The sequence below is a fragment of the Prionailurus viverrinus genome, unplaced genomic scaffold (assembly GCF_022837055.1).
Source record: "Prionailurus viverrinus isolate Anna unplaced genomic scaffold, UM_Priviv_1.0 scaffold_35, whole genome shotgun sequence".
Lineage (NCBI taxonomy): Eukaryota > Metazoa > Chordata > Mammalia > Carnivora > Felidae > Prionailurus > Prionailurus viverrinus.
The window spans coordinates 5604372-5617480 of NW_025927605.1; the positions used below are offsets into that span (position 1 = coordinate 5604372).

Below are 13109 nucleotides of genomic sequence, written 5' to 3' on the forward strand. Positions count from 1 at the left end.
CCCTCTTCGTTTTCCCCTCCCAGCGGGAGCCACTGGGGACGGGAGCCCGAGCGCTGGGAGGAGCCGGGAGCGACGGTCGGAGGCGGACTGGCACCAGCCGCCTTTGCGCTCGCCCGGCTCCTCCCGCCGCCGGGGCGAGGGAGGCGCACCAACCGCGCAGAGCTCGGAGCGCCCCGGCAAAAAATGCGGGAAGCAGCGCAGGGGAGGAGAAAAAGCGCGGGCCCGCTTTCGGGCCCCGGCGCCTGGTTTTCTAGTCCAGTCGGGCCTCTTGCACTCGAGCGGGTTATTGTGTCCCGGACCGGGAGTGAGTCCCGGTCTTCAGATGGTCTCCCAGCCCAGGTTACGTTCCATTCTTCTCCGCGCGAGCACGCGGGAGGCGCCAGCCTCCACCCCAGCAAACCGACCCCCCCCCCCTCAGACTACCCCCTCGGCCTCTCCCTCCGTCCCCCGGCAGTTCGCTTCCCCGGGGCGCCCTGGCTGGGTCCCGGGCGGTGGCGTTTTAGAGCCAGTGATCCCGCCGCCGAGAGGGGCCAGGGGGGTGGGGAGGACACGCTCTCTTCCCACCGTTGCAGTTGTTAATTTTAAGGGAGTGTCACTTAGAGTGAATGAAAATACCCTGGACGCGTGGCCGGAGGTGTCGGGTCCCCCGCCGGAACCCAGCGCCCTTTGGTCCAGGCCGTGTAGGACTGCAGAACGAACCACATCTCAGCCCGGTCCCCCTCATTTCACCATTTTCCAGGCGCCCCAGCTTAGGGGCGGGGATCGCAGGGTCAGGGGGTTGGAGGGCACACACACAACTTGGGGGGGGGAGGGTTAATTGCAGAGGTTAACAGAGAAGAGGATACATCCTCCAGGGTCAGGGTCTGTTTGGGAAGAGTGAGGTCGCGTCCTAGTTTAGGGGGCCCGGCACCCGGTGTGGGGGCAGCCGCGTTAGCCTCTCCCCCTCCTCCTCTTCCCCTCTCCGCAAACACCCTGAAGGAATGAGGTCACGTGGGTGAGTAGTGGGCGGGACCTACTCTTGTCTGGAGGAAAAAAAGCCATTTTGTACCCCCCCAGCCCCGGTCCCTCCCCTCCCCCCTCCGTCCCCTCCCCTCCCCTCTCTCCCTCCCACCCCAAGCCGCTTTCACAAACTCCTTTCTTACCGTAGGTTTCTCCCCTCCCGCCGCCAGAGCGAGCGACACGGCTGCGGCCCCCCTCCCCCCCCTTCCCTCCCTCCCTCCCATCCCCCCCTCCCCGAGACCCACCGGACCCCGAACCCAGGTAAGTGGAGGCAGACTCCCTGTCCTTTCCTTCTCCGCAACTGGAACGGGGCTGGGGGGCCGGTCCATCCCTCCTTACACACCCCTGCGGGAGGGGGAGACTCCGAACCGGGCCTGCTTCTCGCGTCCCCGCCCCACCCCGCCAGCCCCTATCCTAGCTCGCCCCGTCCGCCTTTCTTTCTCCCTTTTCTCTCCCCTTTTCCCTTTCCTCCCTTCCAAGATGGCCGAAATGGATCCCCCCTTTTAGCGATTTGGCGTCTCCCTCGACCACCACCTCTTTGTGCCGCAGCCCCCTCGCAGACCTGCTCCTGAGGTAGCGAGGGGGAGGGTCCGAGGCAGCCACCAGGGCTGTGGGCTGCGCGCGGGGCCGGATCTCTGCCCCCCCCTCGCCCGCCCCACGAGCCAGAGCGGCCTCTGGCCCTGCCCCACTACCCCTTTCGGTCTGGGGAGGGGTCGCTCTCTGCTTCTTCCGTGGGCACTGGGGCGTCGTGGACGCGCAGGGACTTGAGACCGGGAGGAAAGCGACATGCCTTTTTGATCGCTGCGGGGCCGGGGGAGGGCGCTCCTCCATGCCCGGGTCCCCGGCCTCTCGGGCACCTCCCCCAGCGGGTCCCTTTCCCCCCAGCCCCGGACTGGGCGCCCCGCCCCCTCCCCGAGCCACCCGGGCAGAGCCTCTTTCTCCGGAACACCCCTCCTTGGGCTCCGCCGAAAGTTTGACTCTAGGGAAGGTAGGAACGGCCACCCGGTAACTGAGGTCCCTGATCCTCTGACCCAGGCTCCGGGGGAAGCCCGGGAGGAGGGAGTAGAAGGGAGAAGGGGGGAGAGTTATCGCGATATTTCCCATCGCCAGCGGAGGCAGGAGGGGTCTGACCGACTGGCCCCTCTTCCACCGAGGAGCCGGGCTGCCCCCTCCCTCCCCCGGCCCTCCTTCCTCTAGCTCTGAGGGGGTGGGACCTCTTGGCCAGCAGACACCCCTGCCCCTCCTGTCTCCACAGGGGGCCTAGGCATGCCTCTCCCCCTCCCCCACTGCCCCCATCTGCCCAGAATTGCTTCGGATGGCTTGAGGTGGGGAAGGAAGAGGCCTGGGGGTGGTGGATTTGCCTGTAAATATCGTGGACGTGTTACCCCGCGCTTCTTCCTGGTCTTTGTCTCTTAGAGGAACCCCCACCATACGTATATATGCCTCAGTCTCTCCTGAGCTCCCTGTTGCTTGGGGGGCGAGAGGGGGGGAAGTAGGGGGTTTGTCTCCTGGTTGTCTCCCGCTGTCTTCTGATGCCTCCTTCTCTGGGCCTCTCGCAGTTTGTATCTGTTCCTGAAACTCATTTCTCTTCTCCCCGTCTCCACTCTGTTCCAAGGTGTTAGTACTTGGAGAAGGAGCATAAAGCCGGCTCTGTTGCAGCTTTTGGGTAGGGAGGTTTTCCCAGGGGCTCCCTGGTTTGGAGTTGGAGGTTGTGGCCTTAGAGCTGTCTTTGGAATGAGGCTGGAAACAGACCCCAGGTGAGACCTGGGACTCAGTATCCACCCTGTGTGGCTTGAGTGGAGTTCAAGTGGGAGTCTTTGGGGGTGGGCAGGAGGGGGGGGGGCTCTCTGCTGCTGCCCCTGGCCTTGCCTGAGAGGTCTAGGTTGATGGAGCTGTTGCCATGGAAATGGAGACAGCCTGAACAGGAAGAGGCTACATCTTTGTGCAGGTCAGATGCCCACCCTACTCCTCCAGCCTCTGGCCCCCCGAGTGGAGGTTGGGAGCTGCACTGCCTTTGTTGCTGGAAGACTTCTGTTATAATTTATCCTGGGTGGACCGGGGATGCACAAAAGGTTAGTGTGTATTTCCAGCTCTGGTTTCAGGCAGGGATGTCAGACGGTGTGCTGCTGGGGTGGGTGGGGGTGGCTTATACATCTGGGAAGTGTGGGCCTGGCTCTGGTCTGGCTGTATGTGTGATGGGGTGTGTCTGGCCTGGTGTGTGTGTGTGTGTGTGTGTGTGTGTGCATGCGCGTGTAGTGTCTGTCTGGCCTTGTGTGTTGTGTGAGAGAGATGGAGGGGGTGTGTCTGGCTTTGTGTGCCTCTGTGTATATTCGGCAATGTGTAGCTCTGGGTGTATATTTTGGGTTTTGTCTTTGTTTGATCTTAGGAAGCTGAGGGGGGAGAGCAGAGAGGGGACAATGAGCCCGGCTTCAGGAGACTAGAGGATGTTTTTGACGCCGCTGTCAAAGGAGGGGCAGGTCCCGGGGTCAAGGATCAGGGAACATTGAGAGGTTGACATTGTCCCCAGGCGGACCCCTGTGCTCCCCCTCCGTACACAAATACACAGAGCTTGTGCAGTTGGACCCACACAGCTACCAGAGGAATGCACCTAGTACATTCTGGCTCACTGTGCTTCCATGGAGCCTCAGTTTCTCTAACTGTTCCGTGGAAGTGGGGTGAGGCAATTAGTCTCTGTCCCTCTTCTACTTCAAGGTGAGAATGTGTGCTGATGGTCATGTTTGGGCCAGACTCTGACCTCCCCCAGAAGGCTCACTGAGCAGTCTTCTAAGGAACCTGGAGTCCTTCTGCCTTCCACCTGCCTGGATGGAGTCAGGCCAGGCTTATTGGTTTCTTAGATGAGAGGGGAGCCTGGCCTGGGTGCCAGTGTGTAGAGAGCACTGGAACAGGAGCCAGGCAGTTTCTACTCCTAGGACTGCCACTGCGTTACTGCATGACCTTAGCTAAGTCACTTCTTTCCGAATTTCTTCATCTGGAAAATGAAAGGATTGGACAAGACGCCTTCTAAGATCCCTTCTACTTCCGCAGTTCTAGGTGTCTGCATGTGACCTTGAGTGACTTTTCCTAAGACCTGGTGATTTTCTAGTGGGGAGTGGGGCTAATTTCATGTGCAGGAAAGGCAGAGCAGAGAATGCTGTCGTGGGGCATCTGAAGGAGCAGAGACCTCTGGGTTATCAAAGACAGCCGGTTTTGCAGAAGAAAATCAAAACAACACAAAACAAAAACAAGAGAGCCCTAAAGTGCAGAGAGCTTCCAGAAAAAGACTGGCTAGAATGGAGAGATGGGGGTGGTCTCTAATTAGTAGGGGCTTTGAAGAAGAGGAAAGACAAAGGTCAGGCTTGACTGGCAAGGAGGAGCTGGCGCTGGGTGCTGACCCGAACTCCTTTCTTGCCACTGTGGCCAAGACCCGGCTCCCCAGGGGCCAGGATGGGCTCCCCAGCCATCATGCCCTTGCAAAGAACAGTGGTTTCAGGACAAAAGGTGTTGAATGACTTGGCTGCAGTTGGGCATGGGGGACAGGGCACAGGTCCGCTGTGGTGGTGTCAGTGGGACTGACCTGTTACGGCCCCCAGAGCTCCACAGAGGCCACTTCCAAATGGCCCTTGGCTCCCTTTTCTGCCTCACGGAACTTCTCTGTCTTTCTCCCTCATGCTGTTTCCCATCTCCCAACCTCTTCCCTAACGTGATGACAGCCAGAAGTCCAGCCACCGTCACCCCTCTTCCGTCTCCTTCCCGCGATACACCAGCCAGTTGCAGCTGGGAAGGAATTGGGTGTCAGGTGTGGGGGGCGAACAGTGGGGGAACCAAGCTCCTGTTTACAGTTGTTCTTGGCACCTGCTGGCAGGGCCCTGCAGGTAACCATGGCAATCAGGTGAGGAGCCAATCAGTGCTTCTCCCCACCCCCAGCCCCAGAGGTAGCAGTCTGAGGCCCCTGGGGATAGGGTGGGGGGAGCTGGGAGTGCAGGCGAGGGGGGCCTGCTCTTACACCAGACAAGGAGGAATATTTCTATACAGTCCGCTCCACAGCTCCTTCCTTCTCCCGCGCATCTAGAAAGGAGCTTGAGAGACGATCTTGGCCCGAATTCTCACAAATGCTCGCGGAAGTGAGAGGGTAAAGGTCACGGCCCCTTGCCTAGGAACTCCTGCGTGTTGAGGCCACAGTCTACCTGGCAGGAACTGCATGCAAGTTCTTAAGAGCCAGTGTGTGTTGTGAAAATCCAGCCAGTGTGTGAATGAGGTGACCGAGGCAGTGGGAAGCGCCTGTGTGTTTTGTGTGTACGTACGTGTGCGTACGTGAGAGGGAGAGACAGAGCCGGGTGTGAGATGCGCTGATAGCAACCAGCATCGGCCAGAATGTGTTGTTTCTGTCTGTGCATGCACACAGAGGTTCATTTGGATACACACACACACACACATGCACGCACGCACAGGTCAAGCAGTCGTACAAAGTAGTTTTGGAAGCCCAGACATCACGTACACATCCAATGGATATTACACACACTCAGCGAGACAGCCACTTGGAGTTTGTTCTCTCCTCTGGATGGTTGTAATAATATTTGGGCATCTTGCCAGGGACAGGGTTACTATGGAAACGACCAAACAGTGGAGTAGCCAGCAAGCCTTCTGCGTAATTGTCAAGGGGGGAACCTTTGCAGGGAGGCCGGCCTAGGCCGCCCTCCTTGGGACAGGAGCCCCTTTCCTTCCTTAGGCCGCTGTGTCTCCGCTGGCTCTCTGGGCTTGCTTGGTCTCCACTGTCTACCCTGCAGACTTGGTGTCTCTCCCGCGTGTGGCCTTTGTGTCTGTCTCTCCATCTCTTTGGGTCTCTGGCCAGCCTCTGTTGGCTGTTTGGGTCCTGGCCAAACTCATCCTGGGGTCTCTATAGAAACTGTTGATCCTGGCTGTGAATTTCTGGTCCTAGAAAACCCAATATGGTGGCTTTAGAAATCTCTCTGGAAAGGAGAGAAGGGTGTATGTTGTGAAGGAGTCATTGGGGCTTGGCCACTCTCCCAAGCCCCACGCCTTGGGCTTTTACTCTGGGAAAGAGGAGGGAGGGAGGGAGGGAAGGGCCTTCCCTTCTAGGTGCAGGTTTGGTTTTTATACCGAGAAGTTAGGCATATCAGCCAATTCAGAGTTGGGCTCTGACTGACCTCCCAGGTCCCTGCCAAGGCCTGGCTGGGTGCTCGGGGCTGCTGCAGAGAGAACTTTCTGCCCAGCTTTGGCGGGCATATCTCTGAGAGCCTGTGATGTGTCACTGGACAGCCTGGGGACAGGCAGCCGGAGTGGCAGCAGTGTCCACGTGGAGAAATTGCTGTGTGTGCCTGGGAGGGAGGTCCCGGGCTGCGTGTGGGACCGGGGGACTTGCACAGTGGGCCGTCCAGCGGGGACTGTGCAGAAGGGGCAAGAGCAGTCTTTTTTGCCCAGGCTCTTTGCCACTACCTGCAGGGTCGGGGCTGGGGTCAGGCTGGAGCTGCGTGCTCCCAACTTCGGGCGTGTAAGGACCATCCTCCGTGTTTCCTGCCTGAGCGCCAGGCCTGGACCCTGCATGGCCAGGGTATGGTGGACCTCCAGGGAGCCACTCCGGGCCCAGTCTGGATGTAGAGCTAGGAGGACGAGGTGGTGGGGTGCTCCCTCTAAACCTAGGGTATCCCGTGGCCACAGTGTTTCCGGGACTGCCTTCCTGGGGGAAGGGTGATGGGGTGGAAGGAGGGGAGGATGGAGTAGAAAGACCGAGGCAGGGGCCTTGCACCTGGGTAGGGGGGGGTCTAAGTGTCCTCAGCTCCTAGCACTCACTTCAGTGAATGTGGATTGGGATCAGAGACATTTTGAAAAACTCTGTTCTCTTCAATTTTCCTGCCTCCTCTGGAGAGTTGGTCTAACTTCATCTTTCCTCCTGCTCTTGAGATGGAGCCCGATGGTGTCGCTCAAGGAGGCACGCGTCTCCAGAGCCCCCGTACCCGGTGAATACTCAAGAGGGGCCAGGAGGAGCCAACCCCATGCACGTGGCCAGTCTGGCCTCGGAGGCAGAGAGCAAAAGCCTTGCGCTTCGGGACAGACGTTGGGTGGTGTGGACTGTGGGAGGGGCTCTTGGGCCTCTGGGTTTCTGATTCCACTTTCATTTCTCAGGGTGACGCTCCCCAGGCCCCCTGCCCCCCACCCCGGCATCATGCATCGGACCACACGGATCAAAATCACAGAGCTGAACCCTCACCTCATGTGTGCCCTCTGCGGGGGGTACTTCATCGACGCCACTACCATCGTGGAGTGCTTGCATTCCTGTGAGTTGGGCAGAGGGGCCGCTGCTCAGGGCGGGCAATCTTTGGCCAGGTCGGAGGGGCACTGCCTGGGGAGGGCAGAGCACAAGGCCCTGCCCTGGAGAGCACGCGCGTCCGTGCACCCCGTGGCGGTCCCTGGCCGCAGAGAGACTCCTGAGGGGCAGGGGGGAGATGGGAGGGGTTAGCCCGGAGGTTTATTTCAGGAGCTTTCACCTACCTGACCCCTCGGTTCCCTCCTCCATCCTCTGGCTGGAGCTGCAGCCCCTGAAGATGCACGTGCCCCCCCACGTGCACACTGGGCTTGGTGGCAGAGGTCCAGGACCCTGGGAGGTGTCCAGCAGGCGGGCTGTTGTTTTGTACTCCATCGGACTTGGGGCTCCCCTTCTGCTTGGTACATGACACTGGCCTGACACCCGCACGCACGCACTCCCACGGCCCCTCCTCCCCCAAGGACGGAGGAGGGGTGAGACCAGGACCACGTTGAGCCTTTGAATGGGCTGAGCTGCGGGGAAAGGTGGAGAGGAAGGGATACCTGAATCTGAGCAGAGGCCGTCGGGGGCTGGTCCTGGATTACGAAGGGGGCTCTGACTCTCCTTTCTTTCTCCACCCCCCACCCCCAAGTCTGCAAAACCTGCATCGTGCGCTACCTGGAGACCAACAAGTACTGCCCCATGTGTGATGTGCAGGTCCACAAAACCAGGCCGCTGCTGAGCATCAGGTGGGCCCGGCACTGTCCCTCCCGCCCACGCCGACTCTCTAGGTCATCTGCCCTCTGTCCCTCAGCCCTCTTTGCATCCTATAGCCAAGGTGGCAGGTGGGGGAGAAGCAAGGCCCCTCCCCTCCCTCTGTGTCCTATCCGGCTTGTCTAGGCTGAGAAGTACTAGAGGGGTAAAGACCGTGCCTCCGGGGACCCTGGTGCCTGTGCCCCGGATCTAAGGAGGGGAGGTGGGAATAAGGGTTCCTGGCTGGGGAGAGCAGGGTGAGGTGGTTGCTGACGGGACTCCATGCTTTTTCCAGATCTGACAAAACCCTGCAAGACATCGTCTATAAACTGGTCCCTGGGCTTTTTAAAGGTATCTACCCCCGTTTCATCCTGCCCACGGCCCCACGCTTCCCTGCCTAGTGCTCCATCCTCACCCTGCTTTCCTCTTCCAGATGAGATGAAACGACGGCGGGATTTCTATGCAGCGTACCCCCTGACTGAAGGTGAGCGTGTTCGCTTGCCTGTTCCCCTGAGCAGGCAGTGCCGCCCTGGGCTGCCCGCCCTGCACGTGCCACCGCGTCACCGCCCCGGCCCAGAGGATGGTTGCACTCACCCCCCCCCCCCCACCGCGAGCTGTGAGATCCAGAGTCCTTGGTGGGGCTCCTGTCCCCGTCCGAGGCCAGCCCCTCAGCTCTCTCTCCTTCTGCAGTCCCCAACGGCTCCAATGAGGACCGCGGCGAGGTCCTGGAGCAGGAGAAGGGAGCTCTGAGCGACAACGAGATTGTCAGCCTCTCCATCGAGTTCTATGAAGGTGTCAGGCAAGTCTGAGCCACGCCTGGTTTTGGGGGTCCTAGGTTGGGTCGCCCCTCTCTCCCACCCTGGCCCCCTTCCCCTAGCAGGAGAAGGTGTCTCCAGGAAGGTCTTCTGGATGTGTGTGTTGGGGGATCCTGCCTGCTTCAGGGGTTCCCTAGCTTCATTGTTTCTCCTCCCCCAGGGACCGGGAGGAAAAGAAAGGTCCTCTGGAGAATGGGGATGGGGACAAGGAGAAGGTGAGTGCTGGGGACCTGCCTAGGGGTGGGATGCGGACTGGGAGAGAGTGCCTGGGGCGGACCCCAGCCCTTGGGTGCTTGTCCCTCAGCAGACAGGGGTGCGGTTCCTGCAATGCCCAGCAGCCATGACCGTCATGCATCTCGCCAAGTTTCTTCGCAACAAGATGGATGTGCCCAGCAAATACAAGGTGAGTCCCTGGGCCCTCTCAGAAACCGAGTGCCTGTTGTGTGGCTGCATCTGGCAATCTGTGCATCCCAGCCACTGTTCTGAGCAGGCTGGGTGACACGAGGACCTGCGTGGTTGTGTAATTGAGCTGAATAGAAGGGTAATTGAAACCAAGATTAGGGTGGAGTAGTCTTTGTCTGTTGAAGCCAGTGTGCAGAGATGCACGGGAACCAAGACGGAGTGTACGTGTGTGTGTGTGTGTGTGTGTGTGTGCATATGTGTGCACATGTGCATGGTTGCATGTTCAGAACTGTGGCAGAGGTATGTGTGCAGAAATATAGGGGGTTGTCTGGGGCCACCTGGCTGAAGGAAGGCCAGTCTGAAATTCCACTGGAGGTCTTGGACAGTACTTCTCAAATTCGAATATGTCACTGGTTCTCTAAAGATCTTGTTAAAGCATAGATAGGTTCTGCATTTCTAGCAGGTTCCCAGGTGTTGCCAATACTACTGGTCTGTGTACCACACTTTGGGTATCAAGGCTGTAGGACAGCGGATCCCAAACTTTGCTGCAGATCAGAATCGTGTGGGAGGCTTTAAAACTTGACTCATGTCGGGGCGCCTGGGTGGCGCAGTCGGTTAAGCGTCCGACTTCAGCCAGGTCACGATCTCGCGGTCCGTGAGTTTGAGCCCCGCGTCGGGCTCTGGGCTGATGGCTCAGAGCCTGGAGCCTGTTTCCGATTCTGTGTCTCCCTCTCTCTCTGCCCCTCCCCTGTTCATGCTCTGTCTCTCTCTGTCCCAAAAATAAATAAACATTGAAAAAAAAAAAAAAATTTTAAAACTTGACTCATGTCATACCAATTAAATCAGAATCTCTGGTGAGATCCAAGCATGTGTTGTTGTTGTTTTTTTAATTTTTTGTTAATGTTTATTTTTGAGAGGGAGAGACACAGAGCGTGCGTGGGGGGAGGGACAGAGAGAGAGGGGGTGCAGAATCTGAAGCAGGCTCCAGGCTCTGAGCTGTCCTCACAGAGCCTGATAGGGGGCTTGAACTCATGAGCGGCCAGATCATGACCTGAGTTGAAGTCGGACGCTCAACCGACTGAGCCACCCAGCTGCCCCAAGCATGTGTTTTTTTAATGCGTCCAGGGTCATTCCACTGCAGCCTGGGCAAGAGCCAGTGCTCTGCGAGATCTTTCTCACCTGGGCTTTTTCTTTGCCCCCCCCCCCCCTCCGCCCCCCCTTTATTTCTAGAGGACCTGCCAGAGATTGAGGGATTCAGACAGCTGTGTGGGTGGCGGGAGGCAGGGGTTGTTAATGATGTGGGTATCTTTTCTGGATCCTTCCTTCTCCGTCTGGTGGTCTGGAGTTCGGCTGGGACAAGCCTGACCGGGAAGTCAAACCCCCCACGAAACCCCAAAGTAGTAAGGGGATACCTGCAAGTCTCTCCTCCCCATCGCCCCACTTCCCACCCCTAGCTAGGAGCCTCTCTGCCAAATGGCTGGAGCCTTGAACCTGAACCGGGTAATGGTGTTCTCCATCTCCTCCTCCAGGTGGAGGTTCTATACGAGGACGAGCCACTGAAGGAGTACTACACTCTCATGGATATAGCCTACATCTATCCCTGGCGGCGGGTGAGCTGGGCGGGAGGGTGCAGGGCGGGGACAGGGCCGGGAGGGGAGCCCTGCAGGGTCTGGCATTGGTCTGTGGCCACAGTGACCACATAGTGACCAGTAATCACGGTTCATGCCTTGTCCCATGAGCTGGGCACGTCCAGGGTGGTCTGCCACAGCAGGCCGGCCGCTTCCAGCCGTCTTCCGATGATGGCCTCCCACACTCTAAAGGGAAAAAGGACCCTTTGGCAGCTGACATGCCCTGATTTGGGGCAGAAAGCAGGGTCGGGTGGCCGTGGAGGAGCGGATGCTGCTTCCTGCCTTCCAGCCTCCTCTCCGGTCTCTGGCCTTGCACGTTCTGTCTGCCTCTCTGGGTCTTTGTGTGCCCCTGTATCTCTGGCCTTGCTTGGTCAGTCTTGTTTGCCTATCTGCTCCTCTCCAAGGCCCGGACCCCGTTCCTCTATCTGGGCACTGTGGGGTGAGGGTTGGGTAGCTTCCTTGGTGGCCTCTTTCTCCCGACACCCTCCCCTTCACTGCCTCTCTGCCCCCTCTCCCTGCAGAATGGCCCTCTCCCCCTCAAGTATCGGGTCCAGCCGGCCTGCAAGCGGCTCACCTTGCCCACAGCACCCACCCCCTCGGAGGGCACCAACACCAGCGGGGCATCTGAGTGTGAGTCAGTCAGCGACAAGGCTCCCAGCCCTGCCACCCTGCCAGCCACCTCCTCCTCCCTTCCCAGCCCAGCCACCCCCTGCCATGGCTCTCCCAGCTCCCATGGGCCCCCGGCTACTCACCCTACCTCCCCTACTCCCCCTGCGACAGCCAGTGGGGCCACCACAGCTGCCAACGGGGGTACCTCGAACTGCCTGCAGACACCATCTTCCACCAGCAGGGGGCGCAAGATGACTGTCAACGGAGCTCCTGTGCCCCCCTTAACTTGAGGAAAGGGACCCTCTCCCTCCTTTTCCAGCCATGCCTCGCCACCCCTCCACTTTTTCTGGGCCCCTTTTCCACCTCTTCTACTTGCCCCAGCTCCTCCCGCCTTAGGGGTGGGGGGCGGGTTTTATAAATAAATCTATATATATATGTACATAGGAAAAACCAAATATACATACTTATTTTCTATGGACCAACCAGATTAATTTAAATGCCACAGGAAACAAACTTTATGTGTGTGTGTATGTGTGGGGGGTGGAGTGTTCATTTTTAGGGGGTCTTGTGTAATTTGCCCTGCTCTTATTTTGGGGGGTGTCTGGCGGTGGACCCGAAGGGCCACTTGAGGCTCAGTAAAGCCCTACTCCATCCTCCTGTTTCCCAAGGCAGATGGGATGTTGGGGGAGCCCCACCAGCCCCCAAAGCTTTAGGCACAACTCCAGCCGGCTATGAACGGGGTCTACCCTCTCTCTTTCCCCATTTTGGCTGCTGTCCGGCCCCACCAGCACCCTCCCCCCCCATTGTTGAATGTCCAGAGACTTGCTAAGACAGTGCCTTTTACAAATGCAGTCTATCCCCTGGTTCTGAGGAGTGAGTGGGTGGTGAAGATGGCATCTCCCTTACCTCCTCCTCTTGCAGTGGAAACTTTGTGCAAAGAATAGATAGTTCTGCCATTTTCTTTTTTTTCCTGTGTGTGTGGCCTTTGCATCATTATCTCGTGGAAGAGAAGATTCGGGCCACGGGAGGCCTCAGCCCTTGAAATTCCACTGTGGCTTTAGCAATGTGAACTGCTTCACCCCGTTCTGCCCCTGCCCCCCACCCCACCCCGAAACTCTGACTAGCAAGGCTGGGAGGAAAGTCCCATCTGGGGGCCTGGAGTGCCGTGGAGAGGCAGAGTGGGGCTAACCTCAGACAAGCACAGACCCCAGATTGTGCCAAAGGCCAGCAGCCCTCCAGTCCCCTCCCCACCCCCAGCTGAGGCAGAGTCAAGAAAGAGCGACAGAGGCATCTAAAAGCACAAGAAGACAGAAGCCTGTAGGCTCTGACCTCTGCTCCGTCCCGCGAGGTCAGTGGACTGCCCCCTGAAGGGCAGACCCCACCAGATTCCTGCCCACCTGTTTTCCCTCCAGTGTACATAGCTCAGATCGGGGAGGAGGTGAGGAGGCTAGACTCCCTTGCAACCTAGGTGTTTGGGGTTGGGAGCCCCCCCCCATCAGGTTTGTCTGTGTTTGCACCTTGTCCTGTGTCTGAGGTGCTGTGACTGTACCCTCCTGCCCTGGGACATTTGTATCTCCTGGCTTTGTAATAAATGCTGCATACTCTCTGGACCTGTAGTTCTTTGGGGGACAGGGAAAGTGGCGG

At 58.7% G+C, this 13109-nt stretch overlaps 1 protein-coding gene across 11 annotated transcripts; it reads left to right on the top strand.

Annotated features, from left to right (window-relative positions):
* Positions 1-1042: 1042 nt before the first annotated feature.
* On the top strand, positions 1043-13073 carry PCGF2 (polycomb group ring finger 2). 11 transcript variants are annotated; one of them, XM_047845488.1, is made up of 14 exons: positions 1043-1260; positions 1885-1987; positions 2615-2756; positions 2948-3071; positions 6919-6974; positions 7141-7292; positions 7911-8007; positions 8307-8362; positions 8445-8495; positions 8702-8810; positions 8987-9041; positions 9131-9229; positions 10758-10838; positions 11378-13073. In XM_047845488.1, the coding sequence occupies exons 3-14, from the start codon at positions 2734-2736 to the stop codon at positions 11753-11755; spliced, it is 1281 nt and encodes a 426-aa protein (XP_047701444.1). In that variant the 5' UTR covers positions 1043-1260; positions 1885-1987; positions 2615-2733; the 3' UTR covers positions 11756-13073. The 11 variants fall into 11 exon arrangements, with proteins under 11 accessions (XP_047701444.1, XP_047701449.1, XP_047701447.1 ...); XM_047845484.1 differs by lacking the exons at positions 2615-2756; positions 2948-3071 and having other exon boundaries at positions 1153-1260; XM_047845494.1 differs by lacking the exons at positions 1043-1260; positions 2615-2756; positions 2948-3071 and adding an exon at positions 1471-1572.
* The last annotated feature ends 36 nt before the right edge of the window (positions 13074-13109 follow it).

Excerpts from the sequence above, each read along its gene's own strand:
- PCGF2 (XM_047845486.1), top strand. The coding sequence starts at position 1,829 with ATGCCCGGGTCCCCGGCCTCTCGGGCACCTCCCCCAGCGGGTCCCTTT. Across the intron at positions 6,975-7,140 it reads CTCCAGAGCCCCCGTACCCG|GGTGACGCTCCCCAGGCCCC; the intron begins GTGAATACTCAA and ends TTCATTTCTCAG. Across the intron at positions 7,293-7,910 it reads CGTGGAGTGCTTGCATTCCT|TCTGCAAAACCTGCATCGTG; the intron begins GTGAGTTGGGCA and ends CCCACCCCCAAG.